General features: G+C 42.8%; 2 protein-coding genes across 2 annotated transcripts in view; one reads left to right on the top strand and one right to left on the bottom strand.

The window, feature by feature from the left end:
* STX18 (syntaxin 18) overlaps nt 1-16,002 on the bottom strand; it is a 46,444-nt gene extending 30,442 nt beyond the window's left edge. Inside the window, exon 1 of the mRNA XM_083698443.1 lies at nt 15,511-16,002. Coding sequence (XP_083554569.1) covers nt 15,511-15,672 — 162 coding nt within the window. The 5' untranslated portion in view covers nt 15,673-16,002. The remainder of the gene's footprint in view (nt 1-15,510) is intronic.
* The window catches only part of C3AR1 (complement C3a receptor 1), a 330,535-nt gene that overhangs the window by 25,755 nt on the left and 279,526 nt on the right, over nt 1-25,254 (top strand). The gene's annotated exons all lie outside the window — the stretch shown is intronic.

Below are 25,254 nucleotides of genomic sequence, written 5' to 3'. Positions count from 1 at the left end.
ACTGAAAAGGGTGCTAAATTGAAAGGCACAGTTCATACATTTGAAGTAAATGCCATGTAGCCTACAACATTCCACAATGGTCTCAATGAAAAATTACTAACTTTTACAAAGTCTGCAAAACAATTGCTGGGAGGAAATAGAACTGGATTAAGTGAAACTTACCTGAGTAAACATGTTTAGGTCCAGTTAGAATATGAAAACACCACAGGGATATATTTACTTTGACTCTTTTGTGCAGCTGCGGCCAGAGAGCCTAACTTTGTAAAGTGGCAACCACCAACGTATACTTGACCCATGCATGGACCGCAAGCCCCCCCTTTTCCCCATCTGTTAGTGCTACCATCTCTAGAAACAGTGGTTCTGGAGGCGGAGCAACATCTGAAACATTGGTTTGTTAACGGAGATACCACACCAAACCATAATTAAATTTACCTCTTGTTCTACAGAATGTGTGGATCTGCAAACTTTACCCATGTTGATGGAACTGCTATTATTGTAGATCAGGTTGAATTTATTTCCAGTTTCCATGTAGTTTCCCATCCAGGCCCACACCTACTTAGCTTCAACAAGATGGCTGCATCATATACCGTAACTTCTGATAATGGCCTCCTGAGCTGACAGATTCCTATGCACCCTCTTGTGTCTGGCAACAGAATTTTTTACTCTGGGCTAATCCAGATGTACTATCTATGCAAGGGAAACAATCAGTTTTGAAAAGCATACTAGAGATTTATATCCACCCATAACCATAGAAATTAATCTCAAGCTTAGATAAAGTAGCTGAGAATACCATATACTTAATGAAAATCAGAGTACTGTTTTTTAACAGAAGTTTTCTGGGGTTTTTTAACAGAAGTTTTCTAAACAAGGAACTGCCCTAAAGGCATCACCACTCCTAGATCTAGAAGGCTGTGCTTGGGGGATCCTGTTTGGCCCTATGGGTTGTCCAGAACTGGGTCCTGCAGAGGCTGCTCTTACTCTTCTCTTTAATGACAGTGCATTCTCAACAGCAGGCTGTTGACACGAAGCTGCATTACTCTCTTTCATCCTCTGCAGGTGAGGTGAAAAATGTGCCGAACTGGTGCTTGGTTGTGAAAATAGAATTTGATGAGGGCCTATAAACAGACTAAATCCAGGCAAGTCTGAAATTTTATTAGTGGGTGATTCTTCTGACCAGGTGGGTGGCGGTCAAGCTCCTTCTGAAAGAGCAGGTCTGCAGTCGAGTGTCTTCCTAGATCCACTGCTGTCACATGAGGCATAGGCAGCCTCGGTGGTGCAGAGTACCAGCTTTGTCTGGTGGCTCAGCTATGGCCGTCTAAGGACAGGAATAACTTGGCTGCAGCAATATATGCTCTGAAATGTGCTGTATATTTGTTTGCCTTTGAAGATGGTTCAGAATATTTAGCTAGTGGCCACCCACTTGTTGACATATCACACCAATCCTGGCACAACTGCACTGGTTGCCAATTCAGAGTGCTAGTTTTAACACTGATGGCTTGGGACCACAATCTTTTCCAAAGTGCCTCTCCCAGTATGAACCTATTTGGACCCTTCCATCTTCACTTGTGATCTTTTTTTGAATGCTCCCTCTGAGGAAGGTTCAAGAGGTATCAACAGGGAAGAAAACTTTTCCAGTTATGGCTACCCACCTATGGAATGCTCTTCCCAATGAGGTCCACCAATAACATCATTTAGGTGTCAAGTTAAAACTTACTTTTTTTTCCTCCCAGGCATTTGATGGATTGCAACCAGCTGGTTGGTGGCAATTCCATAAAATGTTCTTCTACTGGGTTTGTTTATAGATTATTAGAATGGTTTTATTATGCTATATCTTTTTCTGAATTGGCACTGATTGACACTTTTTGTAGTAGACAAATAAGTAAAATTAATAATAAAGTCTGACCCACGGAATATTGTGTAAGACTACAGTTGTTGGCATACCCAATTTATCAACTTAGCAAATAATATCCTGGTTCACACATCAATGTAAACCAAAGCATGATTTAGCATGAATGCATGCAGGCCCTGGGATAGGAAGCAATGGCCGTTTGGTCCTCCCTAGTAATTTTGCTCCTGCTCCGCACTGAACCTTATAAGCCATGGTTTGGTATAGCATGTCGCCCAAATTGGGTCATTATTTAGCTCTCTCCGCACTAAACATGAGCTGTAACCAAGTTTTGTCCTATAGTTTAAAGTTCATGGCTAGTGTAGAGAGAGCTAAACCACAAGCCTGGGTTCAGTTTACACATTAAGCCAAACCATAGACGAGCTTAGTGCTCCACAGCAGAAAACTGACTGAGTAGCAAACTAGAGGCAATTTCCTCTCCAGAAGCCCACATGCTGTCAATAAGGCATAGTTTGGCTTAGCATGATGTGTGAACCATGGTAATATCTCATCGCCAGATGAATTATTTGATATGCAAGGAAGAGAATATGCTATGTTGTTGTATTGATAGCAAATCATTTCATTTCATTTCAAACCGTGGTATCAGTTCCTGCAGCTGTGTTTACAATCTATTTATAAGGACTGTGCGCTACTGTTCAGAACTTCTACTGATTTAAATGAGAGAAACAGCTGAAAGCAAAGAGACGATTTTAACTTGAGCACATGGTACATACCCAAACATTTCTGCCTCACTTTGCCATTGAAAGCCCCTAAAACCCAGTTACTTAAAATAAGAAAATAATGGGGCTAGGCAAGAATATGTGCTCCAGCATCATTTTAACATGTTGCACAGGATCCCACGCACAGCCAGCACACACAGGGAGCCTAGCTGCATGATCCTTAGGGGTGATAGGAAAGGTGCTTCATTGTTTATAGTGCGTTACATTTGAAAATTACTGTTAATAATTCTTTCAAAATATTATTCATTATGCAATGCATATTAGAGGCCACAGTATCAAAACAGAACCAGAGTAAACCACAAAGAACTAAGAAACAAAAGCATGGCTGCTCTCAAACAGTTTTAAAAAGGAACTAAACTCCCCAAATCCTTACGCTGCAAATGCCAACTACTTTTCTCACAAACTTTTTTTTTTTAAAGACATGTTCACACACAAGTACAGCAATACATGTGTACTGGGCTTCCAGAATCTGATAACTTAAGTACCAAAATGAATCTTTTAAGAGCTACCAAACTGAACAAAATAAAATAAGATTAGATATAAATTCCTGTTTTAGACTGTGGTCAACTGAGGTCTAGACAAAACCCCATGCACATTCGCTGCTTAGTCTCCAGTCTGCTCCAAGTTTGAAAAGGTAATTGAACTCAGTCTGTAATTACTGGATTAGACACAGATGGGCTCTATACATTTCAGGGGGAGAAGCACTGTTTGCATTCATTTTATGATTGCCTGTAAGGTCAAACTTTTCAAAATGTACTTTCATCTGTTAAATGGTTTCTTAAATTCCCCTGGGTAGATCTTCAATAACTGATGTTTTAAGCAATTTGAGCCTATCAGATCCTGTCTTTGAATATAATAAGTTGCCCATTTTCTAGTATTATATACGTACATGTAGGTTAATTGCTACATCTTGCATATTTTCAAAATTGCATTAAAAAACCCCTGAACACGTCATTCAACATACATACACACAGAATCGTGTGATGTCTTCTATTTTAGCAGGAGGGTCATATATCTAACAATGAACTACTGCAACGACACACACTCTTAATTGATGTTATAATTAACTGAGCAAACACCCTACAATGCCACTCCCATTTTACTATGCAGATATGGCAATACAGTACAGAAGTACCATCTGCAGCCTGACAAAATACAGAAGCAAAAGCACTGTTTATTCAAAAGAGTACACTTTGCTTTTTCTTATACCATCCAAACAGATTTCAAATAAAACTGAACCACTATGGTGCAATACTCAGAGAATAGGACTTGGAAAAGAGACTCACAGGTCCAACCCTGCTTGGCCATGTAGTTCACTGGGTGATCCTGGGCCAAACTCCATCTCTCAGAGGAATCAAATTCATAAGGTTATTGTAAGGATAAAATGGAATAGCAGCCACACTCCACAAGGAAAGCTTTGGGTCTTCATTCTACAAAGCTAGTTGGAAAGATAGAATATTTTATCTTTATAGGATGCCTTACTGATGTTTTGGAACAAAAAGGCCTATTTCAAACCTGTGTCTGGTTAGACTCCTGGTGAAATACTACCCTGCTACAGGAGGAGTTGATTCCTACACACAGATAAGGTGTATGTCAGGGGGAAAGGTAGAATTGAAATCTGTCACACTCTGTCACTGAGTTTTTAATAGGCAGTGGTTTATTTTAATACAGAGGAGCATGCAATCAAATGACCCTCATCCTGCATTCTCAAGCGGCAAACAAAAAAAAGCAAATCAACATGGGGGAGACACAATGCAAACTGGGCTCATAAACAAACAAGCTGAGACTATGTGTGTGTTTTCATAGGAAAGAAATCTATTTATATGCCCTATTTCTTCATTCTTCCCCTTGAATTGAAACCACTTGCATACAATTCATAGGGAACAGGTCTTAAAATTCAGAGAAAATTATTTGCATTATACATTATAATGGGAAGAAAACAGGGAAATGAGAAAGATTTCATCATGATTTATCCTCAATACAAAAGGGATGTTTTACATTCCAGAATAGGTATACTAAGCCTGATTTCATGAATGTCAGATCACTCCTAAAGACCACTGCAATTTTCAAGGCCAGGGATAATATAATATCAAACAATCTAACTAACCACAGTCAGGCATAATGGCTTCAAACTGTCAAAGTATATTTATCTTATTTCAGAAAATTTATATTCCGCTTGACTGTAAATAAACAACAAAAAACCCTCAAAGAGGTTTAAAAAAAGCAGAATGAGTTACAACATAACTTATGACTGTTTATGCTCAACTTGTAATCAGAAGATATGTACCTAAATAAGAAATTGCCAATTTACAATTATATTATGAGGCGGCATGTTTATGTTGGTTAAAGGAATGAATTTTGCTATTAAAAAAAAACACCTATTAGATTTGGAAGGTCATGGTATTAATTTTGGCTGGCACCCGTGTTTATGGTATGGAAATGCTAATATATATATAGAAGAACTTCTAGAACCATGTGGTAAGATTCTGGAAGAAATATAAAAATCTGTTGGAGAGGGAAACACTCTTGTGGTTATCACTAATAGAAGCTATACCATTGAAGAAGACCAACATGGACAGACAATGGGCAATATATAGAGATTTACTGGACTTATCGAAGAGAGAAATCAAACTGAAGACGTGGGGGGAAATAAAGAACTGAGCGACAGACAGGTTGCAGTATTACCAACTAAATGAAAAGTCAACTTGTCAATACCCTTCTTAAATTGTGGTGCCCAGAACTGGGGACAGTATTCCAGATGTGGTCTGACACCAAGAAAGAATACAGTGGTATTATTACTTCTCTTGATCTGGACACTATTATACAGTGGTACCTTGGTTTTAGAACAGATTACCGTATTTTTCGCCCCATAAGACACACTTTTTCCCCTCCAAAAATGAAGGTGAAATCTGGGTGCGTCCTATGGGGCGAATGCAGGCTTTCGCTGAAGCTTGGAGAGAGAGAGGGGTGGGTGCGCACCGACCCCTCTCGCTCTCCAGGCTTCAGGAAGACATCCGCAGCCCGGGCAGCCCTGCAGGAGGTCCGGCAGGGATGTCTAGGCTGCGGATAGCAGCCTGCTTCCCGGAGTGTCGGGCGCCCTGAAAGCAGAGCGCCTGGCGCTTCGGGAGCGCATCCGCAGCCCGAGCAGCCCTGCAGGAGGTCCAGCAGGGCTGTCTAGGCTGCGGATAGCAGCCTGCTTCCCAGAGCGTCAGGCGCCCAGAAAGCAGAGCGCCCGGCGCTTCGGGAGCGCATCCGCAGCCCGGGCAGCCCTGCAGGAGGTCCGGCAGGGATGTCTAGGCTGCGGATAGCAGCCTGCTTCCCAGAGCGTCGGGCGCCCTGAAAGCAGAGCGCCCGGCGCTTCGGGAGCGCATCCGCAGCCCGGGCAGCCCTGCAGGAGGTCCGGCAGGGCTGTCTAGGCTGCGGATAGCAGCCTGCTTCCCGGAGCGTCGGGTGCCCTGAAGCAGAGCGCCCCGCGCGCCGGACAGACATCCGCAGCGTGGGGAGCCCTGTAGGGGTTCCCCGCAGGGCTCCCCACGCTGCGGATAGCAGCCTGCCGCCCGCCGGACAGACATCCGCAGCGTGGGGAGTCCTGCAGGGGTTCCCCGCAGGGCTCCCCACGCTGCGGATAGCAGCCTGCCTCCCGGCGGGTGGGGCGCCCTGAAGCAGAGCGCCCCGCGCGCCGGACAGACATCCACAGCGTGGGGAGTCCTGCAGGGGTTCCCCGCAGGGTTCCCCACGCTGCGGATAGCAGCCTGCCACCCGGCGGGCGGGGCGCCCTGAAGCAGAGCATCCCGCCCGCCGGACAGACATCCGCAGCGTGGGGAGTCCTGCAGGGGTTCCCCGCAGGGCTCCCCACGCTGCAGATAGCAGCCTGCCTCCCGGCAGGTGGGGCGCCCTGAAGCAGAGCGCCCCGCGCACTGGACAGACATCCGCAGCATGGGGAGTCCTGCAGGGGTGCCCCGCAGGGCTCCCCACGCTGCGGATAGCAGCCTGCCGCCTGAGGCAGACATCGGCCAGCCCCACAAGCTCAGGGAGGTGCAGCGCCCTTCCTCGACCTGGTTTGGTTTCCCCGACCTGCTTTTGGGGGGGAAATAAAGGAAAAAATTTTTTCCTTTATTTCCCCCCAAAAAAACTAGGTGCGTCCTATGGGACGGAGCGTCCTATAGGACGAAAAATACGGTAGTTTATGAACAACTTGGAAACAGAATGCTGCAAACCTGGAAGTAGGTGTTCCAGTTTGTGAACTTTGCTTTGGAAGCAGAACATGTTCCGCTTCCTGTTGAGTGTGTTCCGTTTGTAAATTGAGACCCCTCTGCTTATCAGAGGCTTCCTGTTGAGTCTGTCAACTGTTTAGACCTGAGCACCCATGCAACACAGAGATAATATTTGGAGCTTTTGTTTTTGCTACTTTTTTGGGCGTTTGTGTGGTTTTTTTGGGTTTTTTTTTACTGTGACTTGTCCTTCGTTTTACAGTACTGACTTGTGACTGTGTGGAACCCAGTTCAGCTACTGATTGTGTGACTGCAAAAATGGATAAAAGCACTGATCCAAACAATGATCAGTGCACGTAAGGGAAAAAAATTATTTTAATTTTTATCATCTACAATACAGTCTTATTTATTTTATAGTACAGTACATTGAGTGTTGCTTTCATTTTATGGATCAATGGTCTCGTTAGATAGTAAAATTCATGTTAAATTGCTGTTTTAGGGGTTGTTTTTAAAAGTCTGGAACAGATTCATCCATTCTGCTTTACTTTCTATGGGAAAGCATGCCTTGGTTTTAGAACACTTTGGTTTTGGAACAGACTTCTGGGACGGATTAAGTTTGGGAACCAAGGTACCACTGTACTTCTATTGATGCAGCCTAGAAGAGCGTTCGCTTTTTGTTGATTCATGTTAAGCTTGTGGTCCACCAAGACCCCAACATCTTTTTCTCATGTACTACAGTGGTACCTCGGGCTAAGTACTTAATTCGTTCCGGAGGTCCGTTCTTAACCTGAAACTGTTCTTAACCTGAAGCACCTCTTTAGCTAATGAGCCCTCCCGCTGCCGCCGCAGCACAATTTCTGTTCTCATCCTGAAGCAAAGTTCTTAACCCGAGGTACTATTTCTGGGTTAGCGGAGTCTGTAACCTGAAGCGTATGTAACCCAAGGTACCACTGTACTAGTAAGCCTGGTTCTTCCATCTTATATTTGTGCACCTGGTACTTCCCGCCTAATTGCAGAACCATACATTTGTCCCTAGTGAAATTCATTTTGTTAGCTTTGTCCCAGTTCTCCAGTCTGTTAAGGTCATCTTGAATCCTCCCAGTTTGGTGTCATCTGCAAATTGGATGGACATCCCCTCAATTCTTTCATCCAAGTCATTTAGAAAGACACTGAACAACAAAGGGCCCAGGAAGGTCTCCATGTAGCCCTGATATCTGGCAATGTCTAGCCAGCTGTTGAAGATAATTTTATCTATATCTGCTAAAACAAAAACAGCTTGGCAGATAGTTGTCTACAACTATCCTTAGATGCCAGGGTCAGGTGCCAAAGAACATGCTGAGCTCATGGAGGCTTCAGGCTTGTGTTTTACATGGCAGACCTTTTTTAAGACAGAGGATTTAAAGCAGTTTATTTTATTTATTTATAAAAAGATTTATAAAATGTCACAGTGGTATATGATAAAATAATCAAAACATCATAAAAATGAAGTTGTGGTATAACATGCGGGTGTCAACTATTGGAAGAAAAAGAAGTTAAGAATGTCACTGGCAATCTCCTTCTCGAAGTAGCTCTTGGGACTTCATGGTATAATATAATATTTAAAATAAAGCCACGGATAAAAAGCAAAAATATACTGAGTTAAACACTAGTTGTTCCAAAAAGAAATTCTGTAATTGATCACATTATTTCCTAGTGTTTTTCTCACAATTAAAAAAGAAGAAGCACTATATTGAACTACAATTCAATGTAGAAAAGTTTAATGATTTTCTGTTATCTATTATAAACTACTTCTAATCAGCATGGATCTAAGTGGTTCGAATTCTGCTCCCACATACATATCAATTACATAAAAAACGAATTTAACATGCAAAGCAAAAGTGAAAACTTACTAAACCAGAATTTTAAATAATGGGCACAATCTCATGTGTTCTGATCTAAAATGAAATATACAAAGACCTTATTAAAATCTCAGCATCCAAAGGGACTGAACCAGGCAAAAGAGAATCTAAAGTAAAAGGGAATTAAACATTAATAAAAAATCATGTAGCTGTCTTTTTTTTAATCTTGGCAACAAGGCTTTGAAAGAAGAATATCCCAAGAACACGCACATCTGTTTAATATTACAAGCCAACTGTCAACATCCTAACTGAAGTTTTAATTTAATATTTTTCCTTTCTTGATGTTTTACCTTTAATCAATGCCTTGTGAGAGTATCAGCTTTCTATACGAAACTGTTAAATATAAAGAAATGTTATTGCAGCATGTTTATAAAATCATAGTTTGAGAACTTTGTATTTTTCTAAAGCCTGACCACAACTTAATTATCCGCAGGACATTCCAAGCTTGCAAACGTAAGCTCCAGTTCCCAAGCAATTTGGAATATCTACTGTACAGGACATTGGGCTTTCCAAATACCACAGCATGGTTCGGTTTCCAAAAGTCAGCATTAAGGCTTTTAGGCATGGCTTTTATTTTAATTAAATATTCGTTTCGGTGCTAATCATTAAATTGTTTTCATGCTTCTCTTTCATGTTACTTTGCTGTCCTCAGTTGTTTGTTATTACCGCAAAAGTGAAGGAGCCATTATGAAAAGGGGAAGCAGAGTCCCATGTCCAGCGCAAAGGAGAACATGCCTGTATTGGCTGCTGCCATCCCCATCAAGATGCACCCAATTCAAGAACAAAAACTGTAATGAAATCTCCAGGGGAAACTATTGACTATCTAGCAGGCAAAGGCTTTGTCTTCACAATCCCCTCAATAAAATTAACTTCAAAACAACAGCATGGACATTTCAAGAACCCCTAAACGCCACCCAGTCACATTTGAAATAATTGTGCAATTTAGCTCCAGAAACAGAATTAACACAGTGGGGACCAGTTTCTCTACATTAATTAAATGAGTACACCAATTATTCTAAGACACTTATTTATCAGATGTTTATACTTTTAAGGTCCCAATGAATAATAATAATAATAATAATAATAATAATAATAATAATAATAATAATAATTTATTTCTATTCTACCCAGCTGGCTGAGTTTCCCCATCCACTCTGGATGGCTTTCAACAGAACATTAAAAGCAGAATAAAACTTCAGATATTAAAAACTTCCCTAAACAGGGCTGCCTTCAGATGTCTTCTAAAAGAAAGAAAATTATTTAGGGAATGAAAAATGTCGGAATTAATGTGTTCCCATTAAGAATACTTAAATTATTTTGAAGTCTGACTAGGACACATATTAAAAAATAGACATGCAGTCCAGGATACCAAAACTGCTAAAGAACAAACACAGAAGGCGAATCTACTTCACATTCAACAAGTTTTCATTCTGTCACTATTCTGCCTCTTACTCAGACCAATATAAACAAAAAAGGGGGCAGGGAGTTATCCAATCATGGAAAGAAGATGTCTGGGAGCTGACAACTGAATGGGATTAAAAGTAGTTTACATTTGTAGTGTATGCATATTGTTTGTACAATTATTCACATTAAGTGTAATAAAACAAACAAATATAATTTTGTCTACATGGCACATATTTTAGAAAAGAGGCATATAAAAATTCTTAGCCTCTTGGTATCAGTGTTCGGCAACATACTATTTAACCTGTGAGAGATAAACTGGTAAATGTCACCTTAGAGAGGCAGCTCATAGTTACAGCAACCCTGCTTATCCAATCCTCACTTTTCATATATCCATACTAGTTGTTATATATATATATATATATATATATATATTACTAGACTAACCTTACCATTTTGAACTGCTTGTCCTGTACACACATCCTACTTGGCGGACTTCAGAGGCACTCCCCAAGGGACTATTAACTGGTCTGGAACTTAATCTACTATTAAATAAGGCATGCTCTTTAGTTTAAAATTAGTTTCTGATATAAACATAACTTTTCATATTGTTTATTTGCTATTTTTCTGCAAAAATAAAACTTGTGCTACATGATATGGGGATTAGTTCAATATTTAAAATAGATGTGTGTAAACATACGGTAATACTATATAAACTATAAGTATAATACTGTATATACTAGTATCAATGAGTTTCTATTTAAATTTTTACATGAGGAAGAACTATCTGTCCTATAACCTCAGCTATGAGCCCGATTTAAATGAGCTAGCTTCTCATTAAAAGCAAACTGAAAGATGAAACCATTTTAAGTTCTTAATGTCCAAGATGAATTTCTCTAAACTGCAGAGCTGATTAACACTTAACGCTGCAGACGTGCATGTTCTTTTTCCCCCTGCTCTTAATTATAACGGTCACCAATTAAAATAAACTTTGTAAATGCAAAGCATGCTGCAATAGACAGTGTTTCTGGTTTACCCCATCATTGTTTTAACCACTTGCCTGGTCGCCACAGGCAACTAAGAACCGCATCTGGGCAAGTGAGGAAGTTGCCAGAAGAGGTTTGGAGTGCTTGACTCGCCACCCCCCCACCCAGCAACCAACTGTGTTTCTATGCTAGCCATGGAGAGGGTATTTTGCCTTCTCGCTGTCCACACAGGACAAATCATTCTGTCCCTTCACTTCCATCCCACTGCATTTCTGTGCTGGATGTAGAGGAGGCAAAGTTCACTCCTACATGTACAGCATAGAACCCAACACAACAGGCAGTGGTGGAAAAGTGCAGCCCTTCCTGTGTTCCTACACAAGACAAGCATCAGGCACAGAAACATGACATAGAGGCGGCAAAGTCTCTTCCCATGCCATTTGAAAGCTGGTAATGTTTGAGTGCAAATTTACAAGGCTGGTTTACGCTAACAATATTTTAGTTTCTCTACAACAGATTTAATTTCCGTTTCCATTTTGACATTGAAAACGGACTCTTCAATCTGATGTCATCACATGAGAAACTACGGAGGTAAAAGTATGCTATGATAACTCTGGTAGGAACCTGACTAATTTTCTCAATTGTAGTCAGTCAACAATTGAGAGCCCTCTAGCACTGAAATACAGGATGATCTTTAAATGTTGTTCAACTTTGTTTTACATTTTCAAGTTTTACTGCCTGGTAATAGAATCAGTGGCACATATATAACAAAAAAAAGGAAGAATAAAAATTTGAGTGAATCCTCTGTCTACATAATCAAGTTGAGTTTATAGCTGCAGTAAACACTTCACTTTATTTTATTGCAACACCAACTCTGGCAGCAAATGACCACTTTAATCAGAACTACCTAATGTCCAGTAGTTTAGTGCTTGGGTATCACTTCATAAGGCTGTACATTTCAACTATTTTACAAGATCACCATACAGCTCAGAACAGATGAATCAGTTCCAATACTTCCTAGAAACTCTGCAAGGTTTCGGGTCTTCCAGAGCCCAACTCCTACAGGAGATTCATCCAACTGGAGATGCCAAGGATTAAACATGGGGCTCTCTGCATACAAACATATAGTTTACCAGTATATAGCTCCTCAGAAAAGAGGTAAGCAAGTTACTTGCAATCTCCTCTCCCCTGCAAAAAAGCATTCTAGATACTAGGCTAACAAGGTGCCCTTATTTTCAGCATGTATGATGCTTACATACATCAACAGCCTTCCAAGGGTTTATATACAGATGTGATGTTTGTGTGAAGAATAAAATGTAAGCTCAGGTACATGTACACATTCCAAGGAGGCTTTGTAGCAACAGATATTGGTGGTTAGCATTAACTATTAGAAGAAAAGGAAGTGCAAATATTGACACTAAAATGCATCGCTTAACAGTTAAGCAAAATTGGAGTGCTGGTGAGGACTGTGGAAGAAAAGGTTTTTATGAACTGAACTAATTAGGACTACACTTTAATAGCTACCCACTGTTGCTACTATGAAAAACCCCCAGCTCTAATGGTTCACAGCTAAAGGCAAAATAGAGTATTAATAGTAAATACAGTATTAATAGTAAAATAAGCACTACAGTTTAGTTGTATATTCTACTGCATTTGTACTGACCCTTTTGCTCTAGTGCATGATATGTGGATAATGTCCCTTTCATTGGGACAGAAGCTGCTATTACTACTGCATCAGTAGAAACAGGCTATGGGACTGTATCAGAGATCAGCCAACTTTTTCAGCAGGGGGCTGCTCCACTTTCCTTAGACCTTGTGGGGGGCCGGACTATATTTTGAAAAAATAATAATGAACGAATTCCTATGCCCCACAAATAACCCAGAGATGTATTTTAAATAAAAGTGGACATTCTACTCATGTAAAAACACACTGATTCCCGGACCATCTGCGGGCCGGATTTAGAAGGCGATTGGGCCCCCGGGCCTTAGTTTGCCTACCCATGGATAGAGGGAGTTGAAACAGTCTCTAGTAAGACAGCAAGGAGACAGTAAGAGCTGTTCTACAATGGAATTTGCTGCCAAGGAGTGTGGTGGAGTCTCCTTCTTTGGAGGTCTTTAAGCAGAGGCTTGACAACCATATGTCAGGAGTGCTCTGATGGTGTTTCCTGCTTGGCAGGGGGTTGGACTCGATGGCCCTTGTGGTCTCTTCCAACTCTATTATTCTATGATTCAATAAGCTTGTCACTGGCAAGACTGAAATAAATACATATGTATTCAAGCACAGCAAGCTCTGTTCCACACAATTTACACCTGCCACTGAATCAGGGATAGCCATGATAAAAGGAGGCAAATGCACATGCTCCAATAATGGAGCCTGATCTTATCCAAGACACCTGCATTTTGGCATGTTGGTTCAGACTCCATCTAGATACATTTAGAGCAGTTTAAGACTGCAATCCAGAGCTTTCCAGGCTTTTCAAGTTGGTGACACACTTTTTGGTCATGCATCATTTCGCGACACAATACTTTGGCCACCTCATGAGAATAGAAGACCCCCTGGAAAACACCCTGGTGTTGGGAAAGATGGAGGGCACAAGGAGAATGGGACGACAGAGGACAAGATGGCTGGACAGTGTTCTCAAAGCTACAAACATGAGTATGACCAAACTGTGGGAGGCAGTGGAAGACAGGAGGGCCTGGTGTGTTCTGGTCCAGGGGGTTACAAAGAGTCAGACACAACTAAATGACTAAACAAGCAAACCAGAGGTTAAACTAACCCTTTCCATCCCCAGAAAGAGTGTGGGGAGCATTCATGCTACACACCTACACACTGCGGCCGGCACACTTGTCATGACTCACAGTTTGGAAAGCTCTGCATTAGAAGATAGGAACCTTCTGGATGAGGCCCATGGCCCATCCAGTCCAGCGTCCTCTTCTCACAGTGGCCCACCATATCCCTGTGGAGAATCTGCAAAAAGAACATGAGCCCAAGAGCAACTCTCCCCTCCTCTGGTTTCCAGCAACTGGCATTCGGAAGCATTGCTGCCTCCAACAGAACGCAGAACAGTCTGCACCAGAGCTTTCTAAACTTTTCATGTTGGTGACACACCTTTTAGACATGCATCATTTCATGACACAGTAATTCAGTTTTACTAGCAAACCGGAGGTTAAACTAACCCCTTTCTAGCCGTGGGAGGAACACAGGGAGCATTCGCACGACACACCTACAACAGCCAACACACTAATGTGTTGCGACACACAGTTTGGAAAGCTCTGCTGTAATCCAGTTACTCTACAGCAGGCATGTCTAACAGGTAGATCGTGATCTACTGGTAGATCACTGGACGTCTGTGGTAGATCACTGGTAGATCACTGGCTCCCTGCAAAGAAGCTCAACAACTTTGGCTCCCCTAAAAAAAGCTCATTTTTTTTTGTCCTGCACCACAAAAAATGGGGTAGATCACTGCCAGTTTTTAACCCTGTGAGTAGATTGCAGCCTCTTGGGAGTTGGCCACTCCTGCTCTACAGTTATTCTACAGTTGGTCCCAATAGACTCAGAGGGACTTCCAAGTAGAAATGCTTAAGACTGTGATGTAAATCACTGATATTAAATTCAACCATTGAACAAGATGCCCATTATGATAATGTTGCAGTACAACGTTTACATATTTTGTGAACACATTAGTCCGTTGCAGGTGAAAAGTTTCCTTTTTCTTCAGCAATGAAGAAAAACAATTGCCACAAAGGGTATGAGTTTTTCACTCTCCAAAAGCCCACTCCTATTCTGCAAGGTGCTTTAGGTTGCAATCCCATAATAAACACATACCTGAACTTAAATCCCTTTGATTTTAGTGGGGTTTACTTCTGGGCAGACATGTATGTATTGGATTGCACTGAAAACCTTGCCGCTATTTTATATTGTCTTGATAGATGTGTTTTTATGTACAGTATTGTTCTTTTTTGTAATAATATGGATTAATGTTGTTCACCACTCTGGGGGCCATTGGGCTAAAAAAATAAACAATTGTATAAAAATAAACAATTAACACCCCATCCTCCTTTACACTGTCACCACTGGCTGGGTGGGTGGGGAATGCAAGAGGATCAGACCCGCAAAGAATATGCTCCAACATGCAGTACTTCCCACCCCTCTTTCTTTTCTTTTAACACACCAGATCCTGCCCAGGCAGAACTCCAACCCCCCTCTCTGGCGACCTGCGAAGAAAGGAGCACTTCGAGCATGTGCAGAGTGCCGCTTCTTCCCAACAGCCAAACGCAGCCTCAGGATCAGAAGAAGCCCCAGCTGAGCAGCTGCCCCTGGAGTCGCGGCCAGATGCTGTTTTCTGGTCTTCATTGTCGCCGTCCTCGCCACCCCCCGCCAGCCCCACTCACCACTTCGCGGGCGCGGCTGGAGAAGTCGCCTTTGGAGCGCTGCCCTCCGCGCTTGAGCAGGGCCTGGGCCTCGTCGCCGCCCAGCGGGACCCCCAGGGCCTTGTTGCGGGTCTTCACCGTCTTCACGCTGGCCTTGAAGAGCAGCGTGATGTCCACCGCCATGGCGGGCGGCGAGGCGGAAGGCGGCCCTGCGCCGAAAGGCGTCCCCTCGCCAGCCGGGGCCGCGCGCAAGGGTTCCGCCTCCGCCCGCCGCTTGGCCGGCTCGTCAGGGCGGCCTAGGAAGCCTTCTTACTATACAGAACCCCTCTCTCGTCGGAGGGGCTGGGGGGGGGGTCCCCGATTCGCTTTGGAGGAGCGGCCCGCAGAAATGGGGAAGTCTCCTCGGAGTCTCTCGTTCATTTTCCTCCCTCTCCGCCTCATTCTTCCCGGTCCGTCCGTCCCCCCCCGGAATGGAGAGGAAGGCGCCGCTGCCCCCTTTGCCCTCCCCGTTGTGTAAAATGACTGAATCTGCGTTCAGTGTATCCATTTATATATGGGGTGTCCATATATATGTGTACAGTGGTACCTCGGGTTAAGTACTTAATTCGTTCCGGAGGTCCGTTCTTAACCTGAAGCACCTCCCGCTGCCGCCGCGTGATTTCTGTTCTCATCCTGAAGCAAAGTTCTTAACCCGAGGTACTATTTCTGGGATAGCGGACTCTGTAACCTGAGGGGGAAAGCGTGGGGTTCAGTCAGTGCCGGATTAATTTATAATCTAAACAAGCTATAGTTTAGGGCCCCAAATGGGGGGCCCCCAAAATTTTTAAAGAAAAAAGCCCCTGGACGTACATTTCCAAAATATAAGATAAAAAACAAAACCTACATACAGCAACGGTGCTTTGTGCTGTGTAGGCTCCTATGAATAGCATATATTCAACACAAAAAAACTGACAATTTGTTGTTGACAAAGAACAGCTGGAAATATAAAGGACCCCATTACCTTCAGTAGCTTAGGGCCTCATCAAATCTAAATCTGGCCCTGGGTTCAGTGATGGTTGCCATAGGGCACCTGATAGGACGGGGGGTTGAAGGTTTGACCACCATAAGGGACAGCTGCATCTTCCCCCTGCATTGTAAGGGGGTTGGACCTTCCAACTTCGCAGTTCTATGATAACTTACAGCAGGACAGAACGGAGCTGAGTAACAAGCCAAAAGTAGCACCTGCTTCATTATTATTATTATTATTATTATTAATAAATTTTATTTATATCCCGCCCTCCCCAGCCGAAGCTGGGCTCAGGGCGGCTAACAACAATCAAAATAATCCAACATTCTAAAAACATTCATTATAAAATTAATTCAAATCAAATTAAAATCAAATTGATGGCAACCATTAAGCAAAATTCTGTGCAGATTGCCAGAGGAGGGGGTCAGGCTGCGCCCTGACCAAAGGCCTGGTGGAACAGCTCTGTCTTGCAGGCCCTGCGGAAAGATGTCAGGTCCCACAGGGCCCTGGTCTCTTGTGACAGAGCATTCCACCAGATTGGAGCCGCAGCCAAGAAGGCCCTGGCTCTAGTTGAGGCCAGCCTAACCTCTCTGTGGCTTGGGATCTATTATTATTATTATTCATTAAATTTGTATACCACCCATCATCCACAAATCTCCACTGCCTCCAATTAGTTCTAAATACTCCCTTATTAGACTATGGGACAAACAGACCAGGAGGCTTAAAACTGAAAAGCCAAACTATTATTATTATTATTATTATTATTATTATTAACTGATAATAGGGTGTATTTGCAAGGCTAGATGTTAAATGAAACTTTGATGTTTGCTTTACAATGTTACCTCTTTAAAATAACCATGTCTTTTCCCTGGTCTAAGGCAATTGCCATTACAGTGGTACCTCGGGTTACAGACGCTTCAGGTTACAGACTCCGCTAACCCAGAAATAGTACATCGGGTTAAGAACTTTGCTTTAGGATGAGAACAGAAATTGTGCTTCGGCGGCAGCAGGAGGCCCCATTAGCTAAAGTGGTGCTTCAGGTTAAGAACAGTTTCAGGTTAAGAACGGACCTCTGGAACGAATTAAGTTCTTAACCCGAGGTACCACTGTATCTTCTCCCTAGTTAACACATAGATTTTTATATAGGACTTAACCTAAAGTTTTCATTTGGTCAGAAACTCGCTGCTTCTTGTGAACCACTGACAATCTGGCTTCCTCTCTTTTTACAAGCGGGGTTTCACGTTCACCCTGACCTCTCCATCCTTGGACAGTTACTGCTTGCTGCTGCTGCTGCTCAGATCTCAGCTTCCTCTCCCAACTCCAGGCTTACTCCTACAGGGCTGTGTCTGCCTTTTGATACACTTCAGGCACATCCCTCTCACCAAAGGTTACTCTCTGACAGCTCACGGAGTTTTAGCTGAGGCCCACTGAGTGCCAGTGGAATGTCGACAAGAGTCTACATTGCAATTTAACCTTTTTTATTATTATACTGTGTCTTATAAAAGCAGTGGTCTCCAGTGTCAACTACATAATGGAACATTTCTCATGGGAGCTAGTCACCACCTTAGTAATGGTATCAGCTTAGCTGTTCCTTGGCAGGTTGCCAGCTGTAGATTCCCCTATACCTTATATTCCTTAGGTCTCAGTTGTGGAGGTGACCTTGCCCACCTTTTTCCTTCATTAAGTTAACTATTCACAAACCAAATGGATTTTATAATGCAGACATCCCCTCCATTATGTTCTACTCATGCACAACCACATACACGCATGGCATGGGGAAATAATAATTCATATCCACATATGGCTGGAGAGTCCTTGGAACTTGCAAGGAGACCTGACCTGGAAGAGACCAGTCCGTGAGGGCGGAGGAAGAGACCAGAGGCACAGCAGGGCATTGTTTATGCTGCTCAACCTCCCTGCCTAACAGCTGATGTGCAGGTAGTGCAGCAGCAGCAGCAACAATGCTTTCCCACACGTCCTCCAACTTCAGTTCTAGTTGTGAATATTTTTTGATATACTATTTTTGGTATAGATTGAAGAGAGAGTGGCAGAGAGGGTGTTTAGAGGGTGCTCCCCCGCGTGATTTCACTTATGTGCATGGGGGCCCAGAACACAACCCCAACATAAAATGGGGATTTGCCTGTACAACATTTTGAAGTACAACTTTATACCATATTTAAGTAAGCTTTACTTCAGAGTTTTACTGTTTCCCCTCAGTTTTAAAGTGCTACAAAACTTTTTAATTTAAGCAGTATTTTACTAATTATTGAAACTTCAATGATACTTTCCACAAGTTTTCCTGGGACAGATGAGGCTAACCAGCCTGTAATTCCCAGGATCCCTTTTGTAAAATTGGTGTTACATTGGATACCTTTCAATCCTTGTTTCATTTTATTATTTATTAAATTTGTATACCGCCCTGTACATGCAGGTCTCATGGCAATTCCTTTCGCTTAGTGTTATGTCTGTACATAATACGAATCCCCATGACAGGGTGAGCTCCCATCGCTCTGTCCCTGCTCCTGCCAACCTAGCAGTTTGAAAGCATGCCAGTGCAAGTAGATAAATTGGTACTGCTGTTGCGTTTCGTGCACTCTGTTTTCCGTCACGGTGTCCAGTTGCGCCAGAAGCAGTTTAGTCCTGCTGGCCACATGACCTGGAAAGCTGTCTGTGGACAAACACTGGCTCCCTCGGCCTGAAAGCAAGATGAGCGCCCCAACCCCATAGTCACCTTTGACTGGACTTAACTATCCATGGGTCCTTTACCTTTTGCCTACGGCTGTAGTCAGGCTCATTGTTTTGCTCCAGACAAGTCATGAGCTGTAGTCAAGGTTCATCCTTAGCTTACCACTCACAGAGAGAGACGAGAGAGACAAAGTACAACTCCAGGTTTTGACATAAGACTGATTAAAATCTTGACGTAGCTGAAAGCAGTAGGACTGGAAGAGAAGCAAAGCTGTGAATACCTTCACACTTTTGCATTCATGTTTAGCCATAATGAAAACGGCCATTGCCACATGTTTATTGCAAAATGAAGTCAGGAACAATGCTTTCAGGATTTTGGAAAATTTTAATATTCATCCAAGTAGACAACTTGAACTCAGGTATCATGGAAGATCATACTGTACACATTAATTTCCTGAAAATATATGTAGTTTTAAAGGTTTGTAGCCAGAATGCTACAGCAGTACCAGCACTTTCAGATTATAATGATAGACAATACAGTGGCAAAATCCTGTCTTGATTTCTGGCCCAAAGGAAGAAAGGCTTCTCTATAGATTTTTTTTAAAAAAGGTTAGAGGAAATGACTGAACTGGTCCACCTTATTAGGTACATAATACTTTCAGATCCCCTCCTCCCAAAGAGAGAGAGAGAGATAGCTTTGAAGACTGTAACTGCTTTAAAAAGTGCTTTTTCAAACTTGTGCCCAGATGCGTTTGAACTTGATCTTGGTTTCCTGTGTACAGTAACTGCATTTAGATGTGATTTGCACTTCCACAGGTACCTTGATGTGAAGGTTTAAAGCTTAGTTTTGAGAAGAGAGACTCTAGGAGTATATACTATGGCTTCTTTTATAATGGCTATAAAAAAAGCCTCCCCTTGAAATTCGAGATTTTTAGTTTGGTCTATATTTCTACAACACGCATATACACACAATGAACTACATTCTTTCCCTCAAAGCACTGCAGGTAGAAGTATCCCCAGAGAAACATGCTACAATATTGTAGTGACAACCCCAGATGCACAAAAGTCATGACTCAGACCAGCTGAAGCTGCTTTGCTTTTGTAAATTCTTGCTGGGACAGGCACAATTTGGCTCGATTCTGTAATAAAGTTATATTCAGTATATTTTATTTGTTCCATACTTTCCTGGCATGGGAAAAACAACAGCTCACATGTGTTGAATTCTAATGCTGAAAACTTCTTTTTGAGGCAGTTTGCTTATACCACTTACTCGTAATCAAGGCATGTCAACAAAAGAAGCCATATTTGGAAATTGTTGGGTTGTTTGACTAAGCAGTATCAGACACATTCATTGGCCCCCATTCAAAATAAACTCAGCAACTTTATGAAAGTGAAAAAGAAATCCCACTTAAATTTGGGGGAAATTGGCAAACTTTGTGCTAATCAAGCTCCCTGAAAATATGTGCAGAGCATGCAGGAAAGAAGATATTCTGTTACCTTAGTAGTCAGTATCGGGGACATGATCCGCCATCTCCTCACTGGAACAAATGTGAACTGCACAAGAGCTCTAGGAAGTTCCAGAGGAGTTTTTGAGAACCCCTCTTTATACCAAGGAGGTTTTTACAAAAGATCCTTGCAGAAGGCTGTGCCCCTTGTTTTTATGTGGTAAATAGAACAGGCATATGATGATAATGATTACAGTGGTACCTCAGGTTAAGTACTTAATTTGTTCTGGAGGTCCATTCTTAACCTGAAAATGTTCTTAACCCGAAGCACCACTTTAGCTAATGGGGCCTCTTGCTGCTGCCGTGCCGCCGAAGCACAATTTCTGTTCTCATCCTGAAGCAAAGTTCTTAACCCGAGGTACTATTTTTGGGTTAGCAGAGTCTGTAACCTGAAGTGTATGTAACCTGAAGCATATGTAACCCGAGGTACCACTGTAATCTATAAAGTTCCTAAAATTTACCAAGTGCTAAAAGAGTTGCGAGGGACGTGGGTGGCGCTGTGGGTAAAACCTCAGTGCCTAGGACTTGCCGATCGCATGGTCGGTGGTTCGAATCCCCGCGGCGGGGTGAGCTCCCATCGTTCGGTCCCAGCTCCTGCCCACCTAGCAGTTCGAAAGCACCCCTAAGTGCAAGTAGATAAATAGGTACCACTTTATAGCGGGAAGGTAAACGGCGTTTCCGTGTGCTGCTCTGGTGCCGGTTCACCGGAGCAGCTTCGTCACGCTGGCCACGTGACCCAGAAGTGTCTGCGGACAGCGCTGGCTCCCGGCCTCTAGAGTGAGATGAGGGCACAACCCTAGAGTCTGGCAAGACTGGCCCGTACAAGCAGGGGTACCTTTACCTTTACCTAAAAGAGTTGCCCTGAACGCTGATCAGAAACACATTCCTTCCACACAATCTAAAAGGTGTGGCACAAAAGGGAAAGGAGAAGGGGAGGGAAGAGAAAAACAAGGAGATCCAGACACCAATAAAAGTTGTGAAGTGGTTTTTAAAGATGCGTAATAACATAATAACGTTGGTGGCGCTGTGGGTTAAACCACAGAGCCTAGGACTTGCCGATCAGAAGGTCAATGGTTTAAATCCCCATGACGGGGTGAGCTCCTGTTGCTCGGTCCCTGCTCCTGCCAACCTAGCAGTTCAAAAGCACGTCAAAGTGCAAGTAGATAAATAGGTACCGCTCCAGTGGGAAGGGCAATGGCGTTTCCATGCGCTGCTCTGGTTTGCCAGAAGCGGCTTAGTCCTGCTGGCCACACAACCCGGAAGCTGTACACCGGCTCCCTTGGCTAGTTAAGCGAGATGAGCACTGCAACCCCAGAGTCGGCCACGACTGGACCTAACGGTCAGGGGTCCCTTTACCTTTAATAACACAGTAGTGGTTACAATAACCAAATTTAATGGAAACAGCTGAGGGATGGGAGGGGCCACATGGAAGCTGAACCAAAGCTGATGGAGTGAGTGCTGACTCCCAGTTCCTGTCTGCATCCAGGTGGAATGGCAGCTAAAAGATGATACTTAAAGGACAGGAGCCAATTGAGTTAGCAGCTCTGGGGCATCTCCTTCCGCTGCAGCCTGGGGGAAGAGCTGCTGCTGGAAGATCATTCAGAGAGAGGAGGAGCCCATTGGCAGCCGAGCCAAAGCAGTTGCCTCATCCCTTGAGGGTGTCCGAAACGAATAGAACTGGCACTAATTATTTTGCTTTAACATTATTCAACCCACTCCCCAAACCTATACATGTCAACTCACACACCGAAGAATAACAACATCTTGTTTAAAATACATTGCTTAAGAAGAAATTTAGGTGATTTCTCAGAATAAATTACCGGTAACCACCGAAAAGATGCCGTGTGGCAGGGAGAAGACTCCATGTTCTGGGACCTTCAGATGAAGTGCAGGGAATTTTGTTGGTTGTTGATGGCATCCATCTGTCTCAAGAGGCAATGGAGTGCCCCTCTGGGAGGACTGGAGAATCACAGCGCCTTCTGTGGCTGCAGAGACCTAACTGCTGCCTCCCCCATTGTTTCTGCTGTGTTAGGAGCACAAGCCCAGGCAGTGTGCATGGAGGTCCTGGGCTGCCTAGACAACCAGACCCCCCCCCCTTTGCTATGTGGTTCAAAGGAAAGCAGAGCAATGCATTTTGGCATCATTATTCCAGGGCTGGGCATGATGCAGTTCTTAATGTTTAAAGTTTATTTTGGGCAGCCCACTGCAGCAGCTTACATGGGGCAGCCATAGGGTCAGGCTGCCCATGAGGCAGACTCAGGCAGCAGCTTCAGGCAGAGGAACACAAAGATTTGGGGGCTCTGCCACCTCTAGTACTGGCGGAGAAACAGCAGCAGTGGCATCCACTGACATTTCACCATAAATCTTGTGAGATCTCATACACTACATGAGATCTTGCTGGAACTTGCACCACCACTTTGCAGGCACTGCTGCACAGCCCAGGTAAGGAAGACTTTGGCGTGGGGGGCAGGGGGCTTTGGAATTCCACCTCCAGTGACAAAATGGGCTGCGTTGCCCCTGGGCAGGCAGGATGGAATAGATGGCGATATACTTACCGTAGCTTTAGCAATATAGCAATCATAGTCTTCTAATTGCATTAGAAGGTGAAGTTTGGATTGGCTTTGTTCAGTCAACAGTGGCCAATGTATACTGCCGCCTCTACTGCTTTCAGTGATCATGGAGGTTTTATATTTTTAACTTTTAATGTGGAAAACGAAAAAGTGTTCAAAGGCCAAACTCTTTTATGTGTATGTTCTCCATATTCCTTCAGGGAAAACTTTGTCTGAATGAAAATCAACTAAGGATGTCAGTTTCCAAGAGTAAAAGTAAGTTAAACATCAATAGAAAATGTAATTACAGCTACTCTAAATTTTGGCAACCTCACTAGAATGACCAAGATTGGGCGGGGGGATGAGATTTTTTAAAAATCAGTCTTCTTTCCCCAATACAGAGATTGAACTTGCTAGCAAAACAGTGGGGGTGTTACCAAAACATACACCTAGGGTTGCCATATTTCAAAAAGTAAAATTCTTGATACCCACCAAAATTGTTAAGCTTTTTTTGGGGAAAACCTAAGCTTTTTGATTTTAAGCTTTTTGAGCTGTTTCCACTGCTTTTCCATCTTTCCATCGCGTTGCCATACATCCGGGTTTTCCCTGACATTTTGCCAATTTGGCAAAATTCCCCGATGCCGTTTTTATGCTCAAAAACAAGGACATGTCAGGAATTTTCCAAGCCTACATACAGCACATTCTCTCCAAAGAGCCAAATGACTTTATTTGTACATTTCATGTAATTTTTTTGTTTTGCCTTGTCCCCCCACCTTTTATTATTAACATGTGGCCTTTTGCAGTGATGACTGTGATAGAAGTAAGAGGCAAACTTAATAATAGGTCCAAAACAACATTAAAAAAAATCAAATGTGGCAGCAGAGATACAGGCAAGAGTGTTAAATTGTACACAGGTCAATTATAAGTACTAGTGATGATGAAACGAACAGGAGGGAGAGATCAAAAGGGAGGCAAAACTGTATTCAGCAGGAGATAACTTCATGTGGGTGGAGAATAACTGCAGAAATGCATTTTGATTAGGGGTTAAAACTCGGCCTTTTGAATTTATTCTTACCAGGTTGAATAAATAAAAACATAATGTGTGAGCTACTTCCCCTTACAGTTAATGCAGCACAGATACTGTATGTACTTTGCTTTTTGTTTGTTTCTTAAATCTTTTTTAAAAACTTTCATATTCTTTTTCTTCTAGATTTTCAGCACTATATCAAGCCTGCAAACTTGTGACCCACCAAGTTAAACATGGCTCACAAACTATGTGTGATGGCCTGACAAGAGTTGCCTGGGATTGCAGAAACAGTTGTCAGGCACAATGCACAACCAGCAGGCTGTATTTGGCTGGGTAAATGTATGCAGACCTAGCTTAGGATTGCAGCTCTAAAGACGGGTCTAGTTCACTCCTATCACGCTTTTCTGGGAGTAAGTCCTGTTGAAGAGTTGGACTTATTTCCAAGTAAACATGCACACAGTTGTGCTGTACATTTCCTTTCTCCTCGGTTCCCCACCTCTTTCCAGCCCCTCTCCGGGGGATTTAACACTTCCGTTGACTTGGTCCTGTCATGGAGTAGCTTCAAGGCATTTGCTTTCTCCTTCTTCTACCTCAGATTTTCAGAATTCTTAAAGTTTGCTTTAAATACTCAATTTCCTCAGACTATAGCTTTCCGTTTCTGTCACATATTCATGAAACTAATCATATGCAAGCATATAAAGAAACGTATTAACAAGTATTAACAAGTATTACCATAAGGGAGTCTTTCCATTATTCTCATAAGAGTGCATGTTTTTTTTTTTAAAACAACAACAATAATGCTGTTTTCCTTTCCCCCACAAGATATCCTGCTGTTACCTGTAATTTAATCTGGAAAAATCATTCACATTTGAAACTGTTCTTCACTTTAAGAACTCAAGGAAGGGCTTTCGGTGGAAATTGCACTTCAGTGCACATTCCAGTGTGCATTTGGCTGCACTGAAATGCTTATATCAAGAAAAACCCTTTTCCTTG

This window comes from Podarcis gaigeae (assembly GCF_964106915.1).
Source record: "Podarcis gaigeae genome assembly, chromosome: 9".
Classification (NCBI taxonomy): Eukaryota; Metazoa; Chordata; class Lepidosauria; order Squamata; family Lacertidae; genus Podarcis; species Podarcis gaigeae.
This window is presented reverse-complemented; position numbering and strand designations above follow the sequence as displayed.